This window comes from Vidua chalybeata, chromosome Z (genome assembly GCF_026979565.1).
Source record: "Vidua chalybeata isolate OUT-0048 chromosome Z, bVidCha1 merged haplotype, whole genome shotgun sequence".
Taxonomy (NCBI): Eukaryota; Metazoa; Chordata; class Aves; order Passeriformes; family Viduidae; genus Vidua; species Vidua chalybeata.
The window spans coordinates 15469131-15486860 of record NC_071570.1 but is presented as its reverse complement, the minus strand read 5'-3'; the positions used below and the strand labels follow the sequence as shown (position 1 = coordinate 15486860).

Below are 17730 nucleotides of genomic sequence, written 5' to 3'. Positions count from 1 at the left end.
CTGCTCTCCATTTATATATCTGTGGTAGAAACTGGATGTGGGTTCATCCTGGGACTGCTCAGGACAAGACTGCTACTGCAAGCAGAATGAAGGGCAGAGAGTCTGGGGCACTGGACAGAATCACAGTTAATGATATTGGAAAGGAGGGAGGAAAAGCTCTGCCTTTGAAGAGTCTCCCCACAACAGCTCTGAACACTTTTCCACCACTGGTCTTCATTTTAAGGTCTAGTTATTAGTATTTCAGGCATTGATTACAGATCTCCACATAGCGTAAGACGAAAGACAGTAGAGACTAACACTCAGAATGGCAAGATTACCACAGAACAGAAGAATTATTTTAAGGGACATGAACCTTTCCCTTATTCTATAATTGGTTGTGCTGAGGAAAAAATAATTTATGAAGTGCAGAGGAGAATACTTAGCTCACTTACTGATTTTATTTATAAATGGTAACCGTGATGGTACTTGTAACATACTGTAACAGTGGAAATTTATCATTGCTTCTTTCATTAGACTCATCTGCTAACGCAGTGAAGCATAATTAGGAGATGGACATGAATATATGTCTGAATTTTGCATGCAGTAGGGGTCTGGTTAAGTGTATTTTAACTCAGCCTTTCAAAACATCTATGAACTCCAATTTCTACTACAAAATTACTTCCTAGTGAAAGCATGCATTACATTTCTGCTCATCCTAAGGACAAGATAGTTACTGTCTCTTCTTTTCTTGTACTGTACAGAAGGGATGTTATGTTTTTTGTGCAATGCTGCCAACTGAAGACCCAAAATTATGGCATTGTTTTCTGTTCGATTCCTCAGTCACTTGGAAATACTTATTTTTACCAGGAACTGTAGTAAAATTCCCTGGAACTCTACAGCTGGTATAAATTTGTATCTGCAAAGTAGGTGCTGGAAAATGCAACTGTATCAGGAAGCCTGTGTTTCACAGTCATATCAACCATTTTTCCAAATGTGTTAAATACTGATTCACATGACTACTTCCATTACCCTTGCTGCTAGAGAAAACTAAGACTGTCCTGAGAAACTCACTGAATTCTAAGAAGTCCAAAAGCTCAAAAGGAATATGGGAACCAGGCACAAAGCACAGCAATGTAAGAGTCCTTATTTAGTACCCTCCCTCACACTCTTCTGACAAATACAATTGCACAAAATCTGAGAATACGCAAAACAAAAAAAAAAAAAAATCCCTTTTTAAAAAAAAACAAACCTTAACACAAGAAGATAGATCTAATTGCCAAATATAAAATTAAAAAAAAACAGTTGACTAAGGAAATACCTTACTTGATACCCTGTTGAGAAATAATTGTGTCATGCTCAAAGATTAATGACTTAATGAGACCATTTGAACACTGGAAAAACATTACTAAACAAACTCTCTTCAGGGACTAACCCTTTATTTACAAAGTAGCATCCTGACAACTCAGCCTACATATAAACTATATTCCTCCCTTTGCCCACATTTCCACCAACCCCTCTCCCCAAGGCGTATTTATTTAAATTTCCTCTCATTGTAGTAACTTCATATGAGAAATCTAATTTTCATCCCTTTCCAAAGAGGAAAGAACTCATAAAATCTAATTCTTATGTAGTTTAGACCATTAACGAAGGATACAATGAAAAATTGCATTAAAATCTAGCAAAGCCAGAATTTGATTGCATTTCATGTTGGCAAGGATTCTGTCTGTTTCAGTACATCCAGACATTTACAACACCTGCCTGGGATGCATTCATAAAAGGTTGTTTTCTACTGCATATTCTAGCCAGTAGATGATAAATCAAAAAAGTCCTGCTGGATCACAGAAATCCATCCCAGTGTGCCTTAAGAAAGCAACTCTTAAATAGTACTGATTTCCAAGTAGAAAAACTAAAACCACTACTGCTGCAGGTTCTTTATTTGTTAGACAGGCAAAACACTACCCACATTGCTGATTCATATGGTATCATCAGACAGCAGCGCACAGGAAACTCTACAGGAAGACCACAAAAGCTGACAAGTGTCCAAAAAGGGACAGATAGGCAGAAACATACCAGGAAGAACTTACACACCCCACTGGAATCAGGAAACGACAAAGCTAGTGAGTGAGGAAGCTATAGCTCCTACCAATCATTAATCCTCAAAAAACTACTTCTTGAAAAGGTACACTTCTTTTCTGAAAAAAAAGAGATGAGGAAAATTTGAGTTTTTTACAGCAGGGAGTTGCTATTTAAAACATTTTGCAATGCAGTGACCGAGTACACCAGTATAGCAACAGCAGCCAGTTCAAGTCATTGTTTATCACACAAGAAGGACATGAGCTACAGGGCTTTACTGTCATGCTCCTCTCTGTTTAGGATGGTTTTGTTTATAAAAGCTGCCCCATAAAAATAACTTTTTTTTAAAACAGGGCCTTTCACAGTGAGTCTAATAATAACACAATTTCTTTTCCCTATCAGAAGTACTAGAATATCCCACAGGTGAAATTAAAAACTTCCACAACTCAGCTTGGAAAAATGCTGACTGGTGTTAAGACTTTTTCATAGAACTGGATTTTCAAGAAGTAAATTTAACTATACACAACACAGTATCATTATAAAAATTCTGAAAAGAGCTTCTAAAAATTAACAAGCCTGCAAAAAGACGTATCTCCTCAAAATCACAGAAGGGTCCTTAGAACCTTCCTGACCATAGTTTAAATACCACCTGCATGGTCTGTGTTCTCTCTTTCAGTAATGCTTCATTTACGGCAGTGTGCAAGCTCCTCTGCAACCTCTGAGAAGATGTGTCCATACATGCATTCCTCAATCTTTTCATACACAGTCTTAAACACATTCCCTTATGAGCAAGTTTGAATCAGATACAAGCAACTCCAACTTTCTTTAATAAAAATCCATTTCATAATGCATACGTAACAGTAGATACACATACTAGATATATTTTCATGTCTTTTAGTGATGTCTCAGTTCAACACCAACAGCTCCTCCATGGCTCATTATCAAAGTGCCACTTAGCTTGTTTTACTGCAAAAGAGTTTTTAAAAGCTCCTTACAAAGTGGCAAGGGGTTGGAAAAACTCCATCTTTTTCAAAATCAAGACTAAGTTTTAAGGTTAATTTCTTCACCAAATTCCTACTGCACAGCTAAATTAAAATATCTATAAACTATTTTTGGAAAATGCCACCACATTTCATTTTATCCTGTGCCTTTCTTATTTGTAGACTACTGGCTACAGCAGAATTTACAGCAGAATATCTGATATGTTTTTGCACTGTTTTGAATGGCTTTATTTTCAATTCTTCATCATAACCCTTTCAATTTTTCAAAGATCAAGGTAGTATTTAATAGTGACAGAGAAAGTAGAAGAAAGAAAAAGAGGAAAAAATAACTAAAGAAAATTCATTAAGTTCTAGGGTTGTATTTCAGCTTTAAAGAAATCCTTTTTCAATCCAGACTTTGAATAAAAGCAGCTTTAAAAAATGAAAAGTGTCAAAGGAATAATAAAAACATATATTAGAAGTGTTTCAAAAATATTCTGTGCTGAAATCAGTTTTGCTTGATTCCATGGGTCTACGACTGAGGGTAAAACCTATTAGTACACTTGTCTACAAATTGGCTTAGAAGATTAACAACTAAACAGTAAGCCAAATTTTAACACTGGCTAGAAGGTCATATTAAGAAAAATGGTATGTCACCATCAGAAACAACCTTAACTACTACTCTAATTGTATCAGGTTTTCCACAGTATCATTTGTCTCAGAAACTCATATGTATGACAGGACTAATGAAGAGAGACATGAGAGTTAGAGAAATGTTAGAAAGCTGCTCTTCGTAATTACCATCCCTACAACTCAACATTCAGCTTTTTATGTCATGTTTGAAAGTGTTCAGAGAAGTAGCTTGCTCATAATAAATTATTAATTGATTGCAATAAACCTTAAATTTCAAGTATCTTGTGTGTTACTAGGAATTAAAATGAAGAAACAAGTACCTTTTGGTCATTCTACATAATAAAACCAGAACACAACAGGATCTGAATTCCCAGATAAAAAAGCTTACTGTGAGAAGGAAATATTCTTATAAATTTTCAGAGGAAAATATGACAAATTACTTCAATCTGACATTAATTTAGAAACAAGTATTAGACAAGCTTAACCTATCTCCTGGAGAAATGAATTAAGTAACTAGGAAACTATGAATTCTAAATATTTCCTTCTTGAAAATACTTACATATGATTATGTTTATCCATTACTTTTATAAAACTGTATTGTCTAAATACCTATATTTATATAATGACTGTTAATCATGAAGGAAGTAAGAACCATTCCAAGAGTACACAATCCCACTACCTTAAACTATATGCCAAACTCCCATTACACATAAAAGCTGCCCGGAGCAAATTTCACATCTTCATTGTGAGTGTACATACTCATGTGAATATTCCCTGGAGAAAGGAAGAGTGTTCATTTACCTATATGTTTATTTTAAATAAAGTATTTGAAACTCTTCAGGGGAGCCTTCAACTCTGCTTCTCCAGCTTACTTCTCATATACCATCATCTTCCCTACACATTCGAAAAAACAGCTAGAACTTGGGCTTCTGTTGGGATGAAGTATGAAACACTTAAGCAGAAGATAACAAGCAAATGAGTGACTAGGAGAAGAGAATGTAAACTACTATATATATGGGGAGCTTTTTGCTTGTTAGTTTTAATTTTATTCAAATATAAAGAAGGAAAACAGCAGAAAGTAGGACAAAATGGTAGGCCACAGGTAAGTACATAAAGGTGTGTTGAGGTGAAATGTATATAAGACTGAGGAGGAGCCAGAAAAAAAGGCAGGGAATGAGAAGAGCAAATGACTGACTGAAGACTGATAAAAAGATGAGAAAGACAGCTGAGGAGAGGCTGCTATCTATTTAAGATTGTCATAATCTTCACAAAGCTTCTTTACGAAGCACTCAGGAAAAAACTGCTTGTGGCTTTATTGGAAGCCCTAAAGCTCATGGATTGCTATCCCCATGGGAGGAAACACAGCTCTCAGGGAAATGGGCTTTCCCTCATATTACAGCTTCCGGTGGAACAAAAGCAACCCGTCTTCAGTTCCTTAGTTGGAATATATGTAGTTCAATCACCACGATATTTTAAATCTTCTATACACTCTTGCACGTTATATTACTGCAGCTATCTATTTCTTGCTAAAATAATGCCTATGGAGCTTCCTGGTGGTAGAAGCATTTAACTCTTCTGCAAGACTTGCTATTTATTGGGCAATTTTACTTTGGTTTTGAGTGTTTAGAGAAACACCTCAGAGAACCTAAATACTAACCAAGCACTAAATATTGTTAAATACTAACCAAGAACCATACAGGTTTCTCCATCTGCTTGAAGAGCCATTTGATTATCCCTGTTCTAAAGCAATAAGCAGTTTATGTCACTCTCCCAAGAACATAATTCTTGCTTTTTTGTTAAATAAAAGCCCCCTCTAAACTGAAAGGCTTCCCCTCTCGGTTTGCACCCTACTTCTCTAGAGTCAGTCCTTCACACTCCATTTCAAGTGAGGTGTCCGCAGTAGGTCCTTTCCTCCAAACTATGTTTGCTCAACATCAAATTTCACTAAGGGATTTCACCACTTAACATCCCCAACTGTTTACCCAAGACAAAAACTTATGCCATCTGATTCCATTCCTGCTCCTACTGTCCCATTTCTGCCTGTAATTTTATTAGCTTTCTCCAATAGGTCTGTCTGACTTGGAAAATAACAAGCTAACAAAACAATTATGGACTTGAAGATAATGCTAGTAAGATTTTGAACTTTGAAAGCATTTCCGATATCTGCTCATTTTGACAGCAAAACATTTCCCAAAGGAAACAGGCACAAATACAGACAAAACATAATCAGAAAACACTCTTAGAAACTTAACAGCAAATGTCTACCACAAAACTTGCTTTTATGTTTCCAGCTTCTTGAAAAACTTTCCTGTCGTCTGTTCTTGAAGACTACAGTTACTCACATTAGTTTTATTCTTATGAATATTTAAGAAGTCTCACAGGAAATTATGGGAATGGGATTCAAGTAAGGTTTCCTGCCTCTTAATCACCATGGAGTGATGCCTTCCTGATACTGTCTGCTGAAACAGAGTAGCAACTTTTCTTTTGAAAGTTAAATTAAAATGGAAAAGTGTAAGACAACAGTACTATTTGGTGTTCACTATAGTGGTAGATTCATTTGTCTAAAAATACAAACTGCAAAAAGCATAACCCTGTAATTTTTTTTTAATCGTATTTGAATACCTGTGGTTGCACGAGTTAGTTCGTACAAACAAAATTTTGCAAAAGACAGGCAATTTTCAGAATTGCTTCTGAACATTTCTATAAAAACTAACACTTTCCCTTATTTTATAAAGTACTTCTTACCCTAAAATTCAAAAGCCATACAACAACTTCATAACTGCTAGCTGAAAAAGAAATATTAGAAGAACAGTAAAATTTACTCAAAAGGAAACAAAACAAGTCTATATAAGCAACTATTTCCTATGACAGACAAATTCCTAAAAGAAGAGATCATGCTCACCCATTATCTTAAACCACAGAAAAGCTCACATTCTGAATTTTAAACACATAAAAATAAATGTCTTTCATGATATAATGCTCTACCATCAGTTCTGAGATATTAGCTTCTAAACACAGTTGTATTTCTCAATTGGCTTTCACTACTCTGATAATCTTTCAAAACAGTCTAGGTTATTATAATATAGGACAATGCATTTCACTCTCTGCCTCTTTAGTTACATTTGTGACTATGAAGATAAATACAATCTCACAAGAACTGACCTGCAAAATTTAGAACTTGCTGACGGCTATGTTGATTATACTAAAATAGTCCAACGCAAATGTTGTGATGCTGTACACCACACAAAGAACACAGCTGCCTACTTAACTGCCTGCTAGGTATAAGGACACTTCAAATTCCAGCAGCATTCAGAAATTCAAAATACTCCAGTTTTAATAAATCACAGTTAAAGGTATGATAATTGGTACAGTAAGAGAAAACCATTTATACTGTAGACCCAAAAGCTATTGCAGAACATGAAGAACTTGACCCAAAAAAAGGGTAATTCTTTTTCAGGCCCAACCACATCAATACCAGCTTGACCTGCAATTTTCTAAACTACAGTGTACAACAGCTACTGTGCTAAAAATGTTCTGTTACTCAAACTTCAAGATATTCTCTCCAGAGATAGGATTTCCTGATAGGAGACTCAAATTAATAGGAAGTGCCCTGCCTGTGTTTTCTAGACTGCTAGACTAATGAGTTTGTTTTCAACAGCTTGTAAAAACATGAAGGAGCAGATTTATTTGTTGACTGGTATTCAGTGCTTTGAAGTGAAGTGACCTTGTATACAAAGCCAAAGTGTAGTAGACCACAATCATGTATATTTAGGCACAATGCTGTAGCACGTTTGGCTTTTCCTGCATTCCTGAAGGACTCAGTACAGGAATTGCCTTAAGAGCCTGGTAACTGGTGACTTTTATTTTAGTCTGCAAGTTGCCCTATTAGAAACTGATGGGAATGCTTGTGAAGTAGCTGAGCAGAGACCCCTACTTTCAGTGAAGTAATTTTTATGTAGAGAAAGTGATCAGTTCTGGCCATGCGTATACAGCTATGGCAAACCTACCTGACTCATTCAGCCATATAAAAACACAACAAGAAGTCAGGACATCTAAAAAATAATTACAGAACACACACTCTGTAATATAATACAAGGAAAAAAAGAATCCTAATCTATCATTAGGATTTCCAGATATTAAGGCTAAGTGACAGTCACCACCAATTTGGAAGATAAAATATGCTTTACAATCAACTAACTTTTCAGGCCAGTATGTTTTATGCTTTGCACACAGCAAAAACATGGAGCCAAAAGACTGAAATGAAAATACAGTTTTAAAACTAATGAGGCATTTGATTGTGATTTATAGAGGACAAGGGGAAAACAGACAGCACCAGCATGCAGCTAGACTAGGAAATCTAACAGTCAGGAGGTCTTACCAATTACAGAATTTTTCAATCTTTTTTATGTGCACGAAAAGCCCCGCCCACCATTAAAGAAGGTTAGCAATATTGATTCTGACAGATGGGATCCTCCTGACTTCCTACAGTATAAAGTCATGCAAGACTCTTATTATTGCAACATTACATCACCAACAAAGTGATGATCATCTGCAATGACTTCAGCAAATGCAAATTAAAAAACAACTTATCATTAACCTGCTAATAAGCTTTAATCTTTCCTACTTTTAAGTTAGCTGTCATAAAACACATACAGCAGTTCAGTTCTAATAATTAAACTTCATATGTTTAGACACAAAAGATTCTAATATTAACCCAAGTTTATCTCATTTTCTCTCTCCCAGTTAATGGATGCTTTTTTTTATTGTAAATGTTGCTCCTCTTTGATATTTTCTCTTAATTAAAAAAAAATGGAATAAAAGAACTTTTGAATAATTTATCAAAGAAAATATTACTTTGATTAGTATTACTTTGAATAGTCCTTTATCCAGGACTATTAGATAATCATTAAATATTCTTTCACAACATGGAAAGAAAGGTGAGCCATCCACTTTGTCACAGATCTTAAATTCTCCTTTCGACAAAGTTGCTGATAATAGATCAACAGTAAAAATACAAACAAGATCTCAGGGAACTGTTATTAAACAGTGCCTGCTTGAACAGGGAGTTTGGACCAGATGATGCACTGTGGTCCCTTCCAATTTGACCTATTCTGTGACTCTGTGATATTGGGAGATATAGACATGTAATTCTGTGGCTTACCATGTATTTTAAGTAAATAGTAAGCACTTCATTCCTAGTCACAGACTGAGACAAACTATTTTAGTTACCATACTATTAAAAACTGAATATTAAAAAAAATGTTTAAAAGTCAAGGTAGTTAGAGATGAACCTTAGAAACACTTTAAATATATTTTGTCCTTTTAAACTGCAGTAACAACATCAATTTCAGAAGACTCTTGACTGTTTTAAGGACTTGTGTAGAAAATTTTAATTTAACAATCTATTCACGCACAAACAGATATCTTCACCTACTTGTCTAATAATTTGAATTTTTTCCACTTGTAATGTAATACCAATCCTTAAGCAGTAAAGTTTTGCTACACATCACAAGAACGGTTTAACTGTGCTCTAATCAGAGCACAGCTGCATAGGAAAGGACAAGAGTTACTGAAGTCAAATGGCAGCCTGCCATTAAACCTCTGTTCTGTGACAATGCCCCCCAGGCATCTTAGAAGAGGTCTCTTGTTTAAAAGCGTATTTGTGCTGTAAAAGTAGACAAAAAGGCAGAGATGTAAATGCAGGACAGGAAATGCCCTTTTCTTCTGAGCTTTTAGTATCACTTCTGTGATGTGTCATTTTTTTAAGACCTTCAGTATATTTCCGAAAATAAAAAAGAGGAAAAACTTCAGCTACAGAAATGAACAAAAATCTCACCTTGTTATTTTCACACTTGTATGGGATTTTGAGGGTATCCATGGCCTTGATCATGGCCTGCATTGCTGTAAATATATTCTGGTACACCAGTTTTGTAAAGCCCCTTTTGTCTTCATCAGAGTAACCTGATCCATGAATGATTCTCATTTGCTTGATAAATGTGCTTTTGCCACTCTCTCCTGTGCCTGCAAGACAAATAAGAAGGATATGCTTTACCCAGTGGACACAAACACGACTTTTTTTGCACAATGCTGACAGCTTGCTTACTGCAAGGCTCAACAGTGTTAAGTGGTGCTTGGAAAGTAACTACAAGGACCAGTTCAAGGTCAAACAGCAACATCAGTAGCAACTGAAGAACTGAATTAAAATTTGCATTTTGAGTTAAAAACTAAACTAATGAACAAAATGGCACTCCAAATTATACATATTATATAAGACTTCACATTTGAAAATATTTTGTTCTTAAAGATGTAATTGTCCAAAACTCTAATTTCATGAGACATTTCATCACAAAAGTTCAGAGAGGAAGAAAAAGAATCTTCCTAGGCTAACACTCAGGACATTACATTAATCAGGTATTACAAGCAACTGATATATGTGTTTTGGTTTTTTGGGTTTTTTTTCAGGTTTGTTTTTGTTGGTTTGCTTGGGTTTTCAGTTTTGTCGTATCTGCTGGTTTGGTTTTTGATTTGTTAGTTTGAGGGGTATGGTTGGGTCGTTTTTTTATTTTTGTTGTTTTAAGCTAGTATTGGAACAATCAGAGCCCAAACTTCAATCTCAGAACCATATGAAATCACTGTTAATTAAAATTTGGTTCATATTTATTAATGAGCAGTCATTCCTTTCACTAAATCTTTGTCATGTCTTTTTATACTTTGTACTAAAAGTAGTTTATTGATGAAATATGACTATTTGTCAATTTACAGTTAAGATCTCCCTGTTGGAAACTTCACAAAGGTTACAACACACAACATTTTTCCTTTGCTCCAATTCAAGAAGCTCATCTATGACTACAAAAGCTTATCTATAGCATCCCTATGTTTGCTTAAGAGGAGGAGTTGAACCTGCACAGCTACATAAGCCCTGTGTTCACCCAGCTACCCAGCTCTGTAGAAAACAAAATGCACTGCTCAGTGCTTTGTTTTTCAGACTTTCAACCTGGGCTTTATTTTAATCATTTCTGTAAAGCTTTCATGCCTCATACCATAATACTCATGTCCAGGACAAAGGCAGACTTACAGGCCTCTTAAAGAATGTTTTCGGTGTCTTCCCAAAAAAGTGTGTTTCACAGCAGTGCAGTTTAAAGGAGTAGCCCTTAACTATTTCTGAGATAGCACACACTGCAAAATCTAAGCCTCTAAAATCTTCTGCCCTTACTACAAGCATAATTTTGAAACCATCACTCCCATTTCCTGCACACATACAATGAACTTCTAATGCAGGTTTTCTTTACACACACATTCCCAGAAATTCAAACGTCATGTTACATACTACAGAATCAGAATGGTTTGCATTAGAAAGGACCTTAGAGCTCATCTAATCACAACACCCCCTTGCCATAAGCAGGGACATGGTCCATTACACCAGTTTGCTCAGACCCTATCTAACCTTGCCTTGAATAATGCCAGGGATGGGGCATCAACAGGTTCTCTGGGCAACCTGAGCCAGTGCCTTACCACCTTCACATGTAAAGAATTTCTTACAATATCTTATGTAAACCTACCCTCTTTGAGTTTAAAGCCATTTCTCCTTGTCCAATCACTATATGCCCTCATAAAAGTCCCTCTCCAGCTTTCTTGTAGGCTCCATTTAGGTAATGAAAGGCTGCTAGATCATCTCCCTAGAGATCAAGACACTGACTGGTATAAACTTGTGCTTTCTACAGCCTCATCCATTCATTAGAGAACAAGTTAAAAAATACATCATGGCAATACAGTCTTAAAATTTTACCAATTTACCATAATAAAAAAACCACACTGGGTAATAGCCTGAACAGGACCCTTGAGTGGGCCTGTTTCACCTGGTGAAAAGAAGAAAACCTGAAATTACGTAAGAAAAAAAAAATCTACATATTCTTCTGAGAGGATATGAATGCCTTATGGATTCTATTAGCAATTGCTTCCACCACCATCATTCTACTAATGCCTCCAGCTGATACAAGACAAGAGCAAAGGTGAAACAGCAGTGCAGTGGAACAGTAGAATGGACCAATGGGGGATAAAACTATACTGAGACCAATTTTATGCTGGCTACCACATCACATTTACATTAGTCAAGTAAGTTGTCTGAAGCCATATATATAGTATCTTCTCATCTGTCAGAAGACTGCTGAGGTCACACAATGTACCTGAAACTCAATCAGAATACCACCACCACACTCTCTCAGCTTTTAAAAAACATTACTTTCAACCTTTCCCACCCCATCCCCTCCCTAATCCTAATAAAATTCCTTGTCTAGTACTTAGGTGAGAATTGAATATTGTGACTGAATAAAACCCCACACTCCTGTTTCAAGCACACAGCTTGGTTGGTCATCTGACTTTTAAACTTCTTCTCAGATAAAATCAACCTAATAAATGATAAAAGATTAACTATCTTTAAAAATAATAAAGAAATGTCTGTAATACTGATGAACTCTTCAATCATGGAATAGAGGATTATCAAACTTTGTAAGAGCTTAGCATCTTAAAAGCTGAAAATTTCTCAAAACCTCTTTGTGTTTTTTTTTTTCTTGAAATGTTAATAGCTACAACTATTACGGTATCATCAAGAATTTTACAACCAGAGATCTGAAAGTATTTCTAGCAGTATTCCATCCACAAGCAGAATCAGGAAAGAAGACAGATTGGTTAAATGCAGAGTAGAACCTCATGCATGCACTTGCACCCAGATATATACACAGCACAATTTATTTTTCCTGGTACACATCGTACAAAAATCAAGCTACAGAATGTTGAAATTCTGTAACATTCTGTAACATTGAAATTCTGTATCATTCTTTGCTCTGCAAAACTAATGGAAAAACTTTAAACATGAGTGATCTTAAATAGGTGACAATGCAGCTACTGGCAGAGAGGTTTCAGAACTTGTGGTAACTTACAAAGAAGATACAGGAGACTAATTTAAAAGAAAAACAACTGTAGAAGCCTAGAATGACAAGCCTTTCCTTTGTATGCTTGTCTTGTACTTGTTTTTGCATTCTGCATTACAACTTAAAAGAAAATCTTAGGTATAGTATCTTCAGATCAAATATGAGACTGTTTTTTAACTAAAACAACAAATATAGCATTCTCTAAGCAAAAGTCACACTGGCATCTCTTAAACAGAAACACTGTTAAACTACACCTGATAGTGTTTTTTTCCCCCAAATTTGACCTACGAAAAGACAATAAAAACTTGCTATTTTATTGTTTGAAATTTTATATTAAATTAAATAGAAGAGGTCATTCTTAACAGGCAAGGAAGGAGAAAGTCATTGAAATCCACTACCCTGTTAGTCACTGTACACACACATTTACTAGGAACTGTCAAAACAACAGTGTGAACATCTGCAGAAAACTGGCTTTCATCTTGGGGCTTGGATGCAGAAAGAAAGCCTACAAGCACCTGGAAAGTGAAGATTCATAGGTCAGGCTGGAATCAACATTCTACACAGATGAGCAGATCCATACTATAATCACAGTTTCATCAAACATTTACTCAGACAAAGCAGTCGGTTGTACACTGCCTCACAGATTTACAGAAAAGGGGAGCAATCAGCCTCATCAGATAGTAAGTAGCTGAGTAATTCCTAGGAAGAGTAAGAGCTAACACAGTAATAGAAAGGTAATGCATGAAAAGAAAAATATTTGATTTCACTTAAAGTTATACTTTACTTGGAAGAGAGTTTAATGTCCTCTATGCTACCACTAATTCAGCAATAGAGAAAACAAAAAATATGGTTTGGTCTGTTGCTGTTCCAGCTGTGGAATGCAGCGGGATCATATTTCCGCTGAAACCAAGTATGGATAAATGAAAACATAAAACCGTGGAGAACTCAGGCCTTGGACCAGCTTGGCTTTGTAGCTGATAAATCAGTTGAAATGTAGTATGGAATGCATGAACATCCTCCCTGGAACTGCAGCAAAGAAGTCAGTCTCTCCTACCACTTTGAACAGCAGCTTTCAGGTTCACAGTTGAAGGCTACTGCTGGGAGGGATATTCGGTTGGTAAGACTATAGCAAAACTCCCTGAGGTAGAGGTGAAGCTCCCCAGCTCACCCTGTAACATGTATCTGGACAAGTTCTGGAGCAGAACTAGAGTATCTCTTCTCCATCAAAAGAAGGGAGCAAGGCTAGTGAGACAAGGAGGCTCCCACACAAACAGCTCAGTCCATCTGATGTGGTCATGCACCTAGGCAGACTGTGCTCTCATTCTGACATCTTATGAAGAGATCCTTACCTCTATATCACTTCTACATGACCACCACCTCTGTCAACAGTTGCCACAACTGAGTTGACCTGCTTCAAGCTGCTACTGCTATTGCTCAGGCAGTCCTTTTTAAGTGAGGACTGCTTGTACTCTATGAACTTTTTTCTCTATTGCTTAAAAAGTATTTATCTACATGACATTGTATCACTGTATCACACCTCTTGAAAGATACATAAATACCAACCTACACCTCCAACCAATTTAAACTACCATAAGTAAAAAAACTTATGGTTATTAACCACAAAATACTGACCATTTTCACCTTGGTCATAGAAACACCGAAGAATTTCAGTGACAACTAATCCAGAGACAGAATTTCTGTAAGGAATTACCACTTCTGATAATGGATGCAGTAGGCATATTAATATTTTTCACAAAATGAACAGTAGAACCATCATATCTTCCTTGTGCAATTGTCTAACTCATTAATTGACATTAATAGATTAAACCTCACAAGAGTTGCTTGATGTTAAGAAACATTTCAATTATAGTTACAGAAAAGCCTATGAAACTGGAAAGCATCTCAGATTTCAAGCAAAAAATGCCAGAAAGAGAACTAAGGTGTCCTGAAGTCTGTTCCTACATCAATAGCAGCATATTTTGCAGTTATGTTAAAAACTGAACTGAATAACTACAAAAAACCAAACTAGGTGAGAACCCCAGTGATAGCATTTTGAGATTTAACAATGCACAGGTTGAAGTTAAGAACCACTTAGAAAAAAAGTGGGAGAGGGGTACATATTGTTCTATTGCCAAATGTTTGCTCCACTAACAGAATATCTTTAATTTAAAATCACTACATAATCTTATTTGTTTTGCTTAACAGCCACATTTGCATATTCCACTTGCTTTTAAAAAACAGAATAAGCATATAATCATTTCACCATTCACTAAATTATCTCCTCTGTATCATTTTAGTAATTTAGTAAAACACTTAATTAAGATAACTGTCAATATTCTACACAATATTATTTCAGGAATTACTAATGGAACAACAAAAAATAGCAAGATGAGAAAATATTTATTCCAAAAAAGGATGGATAGAATTTTACAAGTAGCTCATGAAGTAGGTAATTACCTCAAATAAGGAATATGAAACATCTACATTCATGTAGAGCAATTTGTTTCAAGAATGATCTTGAATATCTTAAATATCTATGAAAAACTAAGCAAATGTTATCCATTACAAACATTACTAAAGTTGTTCCATCATTTCCTTACTTACACAATTGAAATTGCATTAACCATCTTCCTTAAAAAAAGGGAAAGAATACCTCCCATTATGTGAACAGTTAGTCTGAGTGCTTTCTACAGCAGAAAAATCCTCTTACAAATTTAATCTGGTTGTTTTTGAGACTATAATAAAGTTAATCATCCTAGTACAGCCACAAAACTTAGAGAAACAAAATACCCATTCTCATTGTACAAATGAGGCACCCAAAATAGTTAAAGTGACTCCTACAATAAAGCCTAAGACGATACTGAATTACTGAAAAACTGGAAGGAAATTGAAGATAGAATTGAAACATAAAATTCAGGTGATGTTCTGTAGCTTCTTAATTAATGTTAATTCAAGTTTTTTTGTGAACCAGAACCTCAAACTCTTTTACAGGAAATGCAGTTAATCAAATACAGCTTTGTGCCAGATAATCAAAACTACACAGCAAAACTACTATTATGCAGCTAGGCACAGCTCATTACTGAAAGTCATCATTCCCTTCTCCACATCTTCAGTTCAGAAAAAACTCCAAACACATCCAACCAGCCAAAGAAACCCAAACCAGCAAGCCCCTCCAAAATCAAAACAACCAGACAAATCAGCGACAAAAAAATACCACCACTGCCTAAGCCCCCATCCAACAAAACAGAACCTCCTCCTTATCTTTTATAGCTACAAACAGATAATTGTCACCATTTTAGAGGTATCTTATTATGGTTTAGATGTAATTCAGAAGCAAGAAAACAAGAGAAGAGATAAACTGGGTGCCCTCACAGAGGACAAGTAATTCGTCAAGAATTCACACAGCTTTGTAAATGGGTTCAAAGCAGGTCAGGATGCCACCTTGTGTGACATTCTCCTCCCTTCTCTTGAAAGGATCCCTCTGATAAACCACAGACTCCCTAAATAGAATCAACTCTTTCCAGCCTCTGCTTAATTTTCCATTTTATACGGTTTGGAGCAGCCTCGACAAATTCTGCCTAAAGAACTTACCTGTGCAGAAAAAGTGCCACAAATCAAATTTCACCCTCAAAAATATTTTCTTGATGCTACTCACAACTCAACTGAACCGCAAACTGTTTAAAGTCAGCCTGTTGGCTGCTGCTCTTCCATGGAAATGTTATAAAAAAACCAGAAGCAAACATCAGCATTCATAAAAGAAGGTATCATACAACCTCTTACCTTCCTTGCACAGAGGAAAGGCAAAATCTGTCTTTACAAACTTGTGTGTGATTTGTTTCAAATTAAATGAGGGTGTTGGAAAGCAGACTACAGTAGATTCCAAAGCACAAGCAAGTAAAAATTGATTATTTATTATCTTCTTCGAGATAAGTGTAGTACACAACTATTTATAAATCAACATGTATGTTTTCCATAAGCTATTGATTAAAAGAAAATGGTAATAATTTGCTGATCACCACCTGATTTTCTGTGAAAACTACCTTGACTATTAATTCAATGGAGACTGGGTTTCGGGTTTAAAACTTTTATATTTCCTTCATATTATACCTACAGTTCTTTACCTCTGCACCTAAGTTGGACTGAAAATGATGGGGGCTGAGAGAGGCCATACAACACTACATGTCCTGCAGGTCTTCCAGGAGGATTCTCCACAAATTTCATTATGAGATTTAAGTTTCCCTGCATTCCAAGAAAAGGCTTGAGTTCACTCCAAACTTTCACTAAGGAAGATACATAAAATTTATTTACCTGATAATTAAGTCTTTCAACTTTCTTTCACCTTCTGTTACTCAGAGGGATTATGAACAGATAAACACAACTCCAATTCCTACCAACTCTGAGAGACACTATTTCAGGGACAGTATAAACCACTATGATTAATCAAAAGCAAAGATAAATACTGGTAGAATTCAAATTTGCAACAGTTTTCCTTTATTTTTATTATGGAAGGGAAAAAATACCTTAACTACTTTAAACCCTATGTCTTCAGGAAAAGCGGTCTTCACATCTAAGATAATGCAACAGAGTTTGGCCATGCCAAGGGCTACTATTCTTCTACCATACAGAAAACTGCAAAAGGTGAGTATTTCTCTATTTATATGTTCTATCTGCAAACATAATTATCATGCACAAGAACATACCAACAGAACAACAGCTGTATTTACCAAGCACACAAAACCTTATAGTTTGCATGTTCTGCTTTTATAAGGTATAGTTAGAAATTCTGTGACCTGTTTTCTAATCTGTGTTTTAAAGAAGTACTGTAGTACTCAGAGTATATTAAATGTGCATTTGCATCCATCTGAAATACCAATATAAAACAGTACATTATATCATTTGTTTAACAATATGTTATCAGCAATTAAGTCCAAAAACATGAAAACACCCTCTCCAAAGTTTTTTTTTTCTAATATTTATTCTATTCTATTCTGTTTGTGAGCTCTATTTAGAACAGGGAAATGCATACAAGTGAATTGCTTTGCTATACCAAAACTAGTATAAATATGAATTTACTGCAAACAAGTCATATGAATAATAGCACATTTGTTATGATTCAATAAAGTAATGTCAAGTAACAT

The 17730-nt window shown here is 35.5% G+C and overlaps 1 protein-coding gene across 2 annotated transcripts in view; it reads right to left on the bottom strand.

The window, feature by feature from the left end:
* LOC128781640 (guanine nucleotide-binding protein G(q) subunit alpha-like) overlaps positions 1-17730 on the bottom strand; it is a 116183-nt gene that overhangs the window by 68738 nt on the left and 29715 nt on the right. For both annotated transcript variants that reach the window (XM_053931354.1, XM_053931355.1), the window contains exon 2: positions 9502-9686. In XM_053931354.1, the coding sequence (XP_053787329.1) occupies positions 9502-9686 (185 nt within the window). The remainder of the gene's footprint in view (positions 1-9501; positions 9687-17730) is intronic.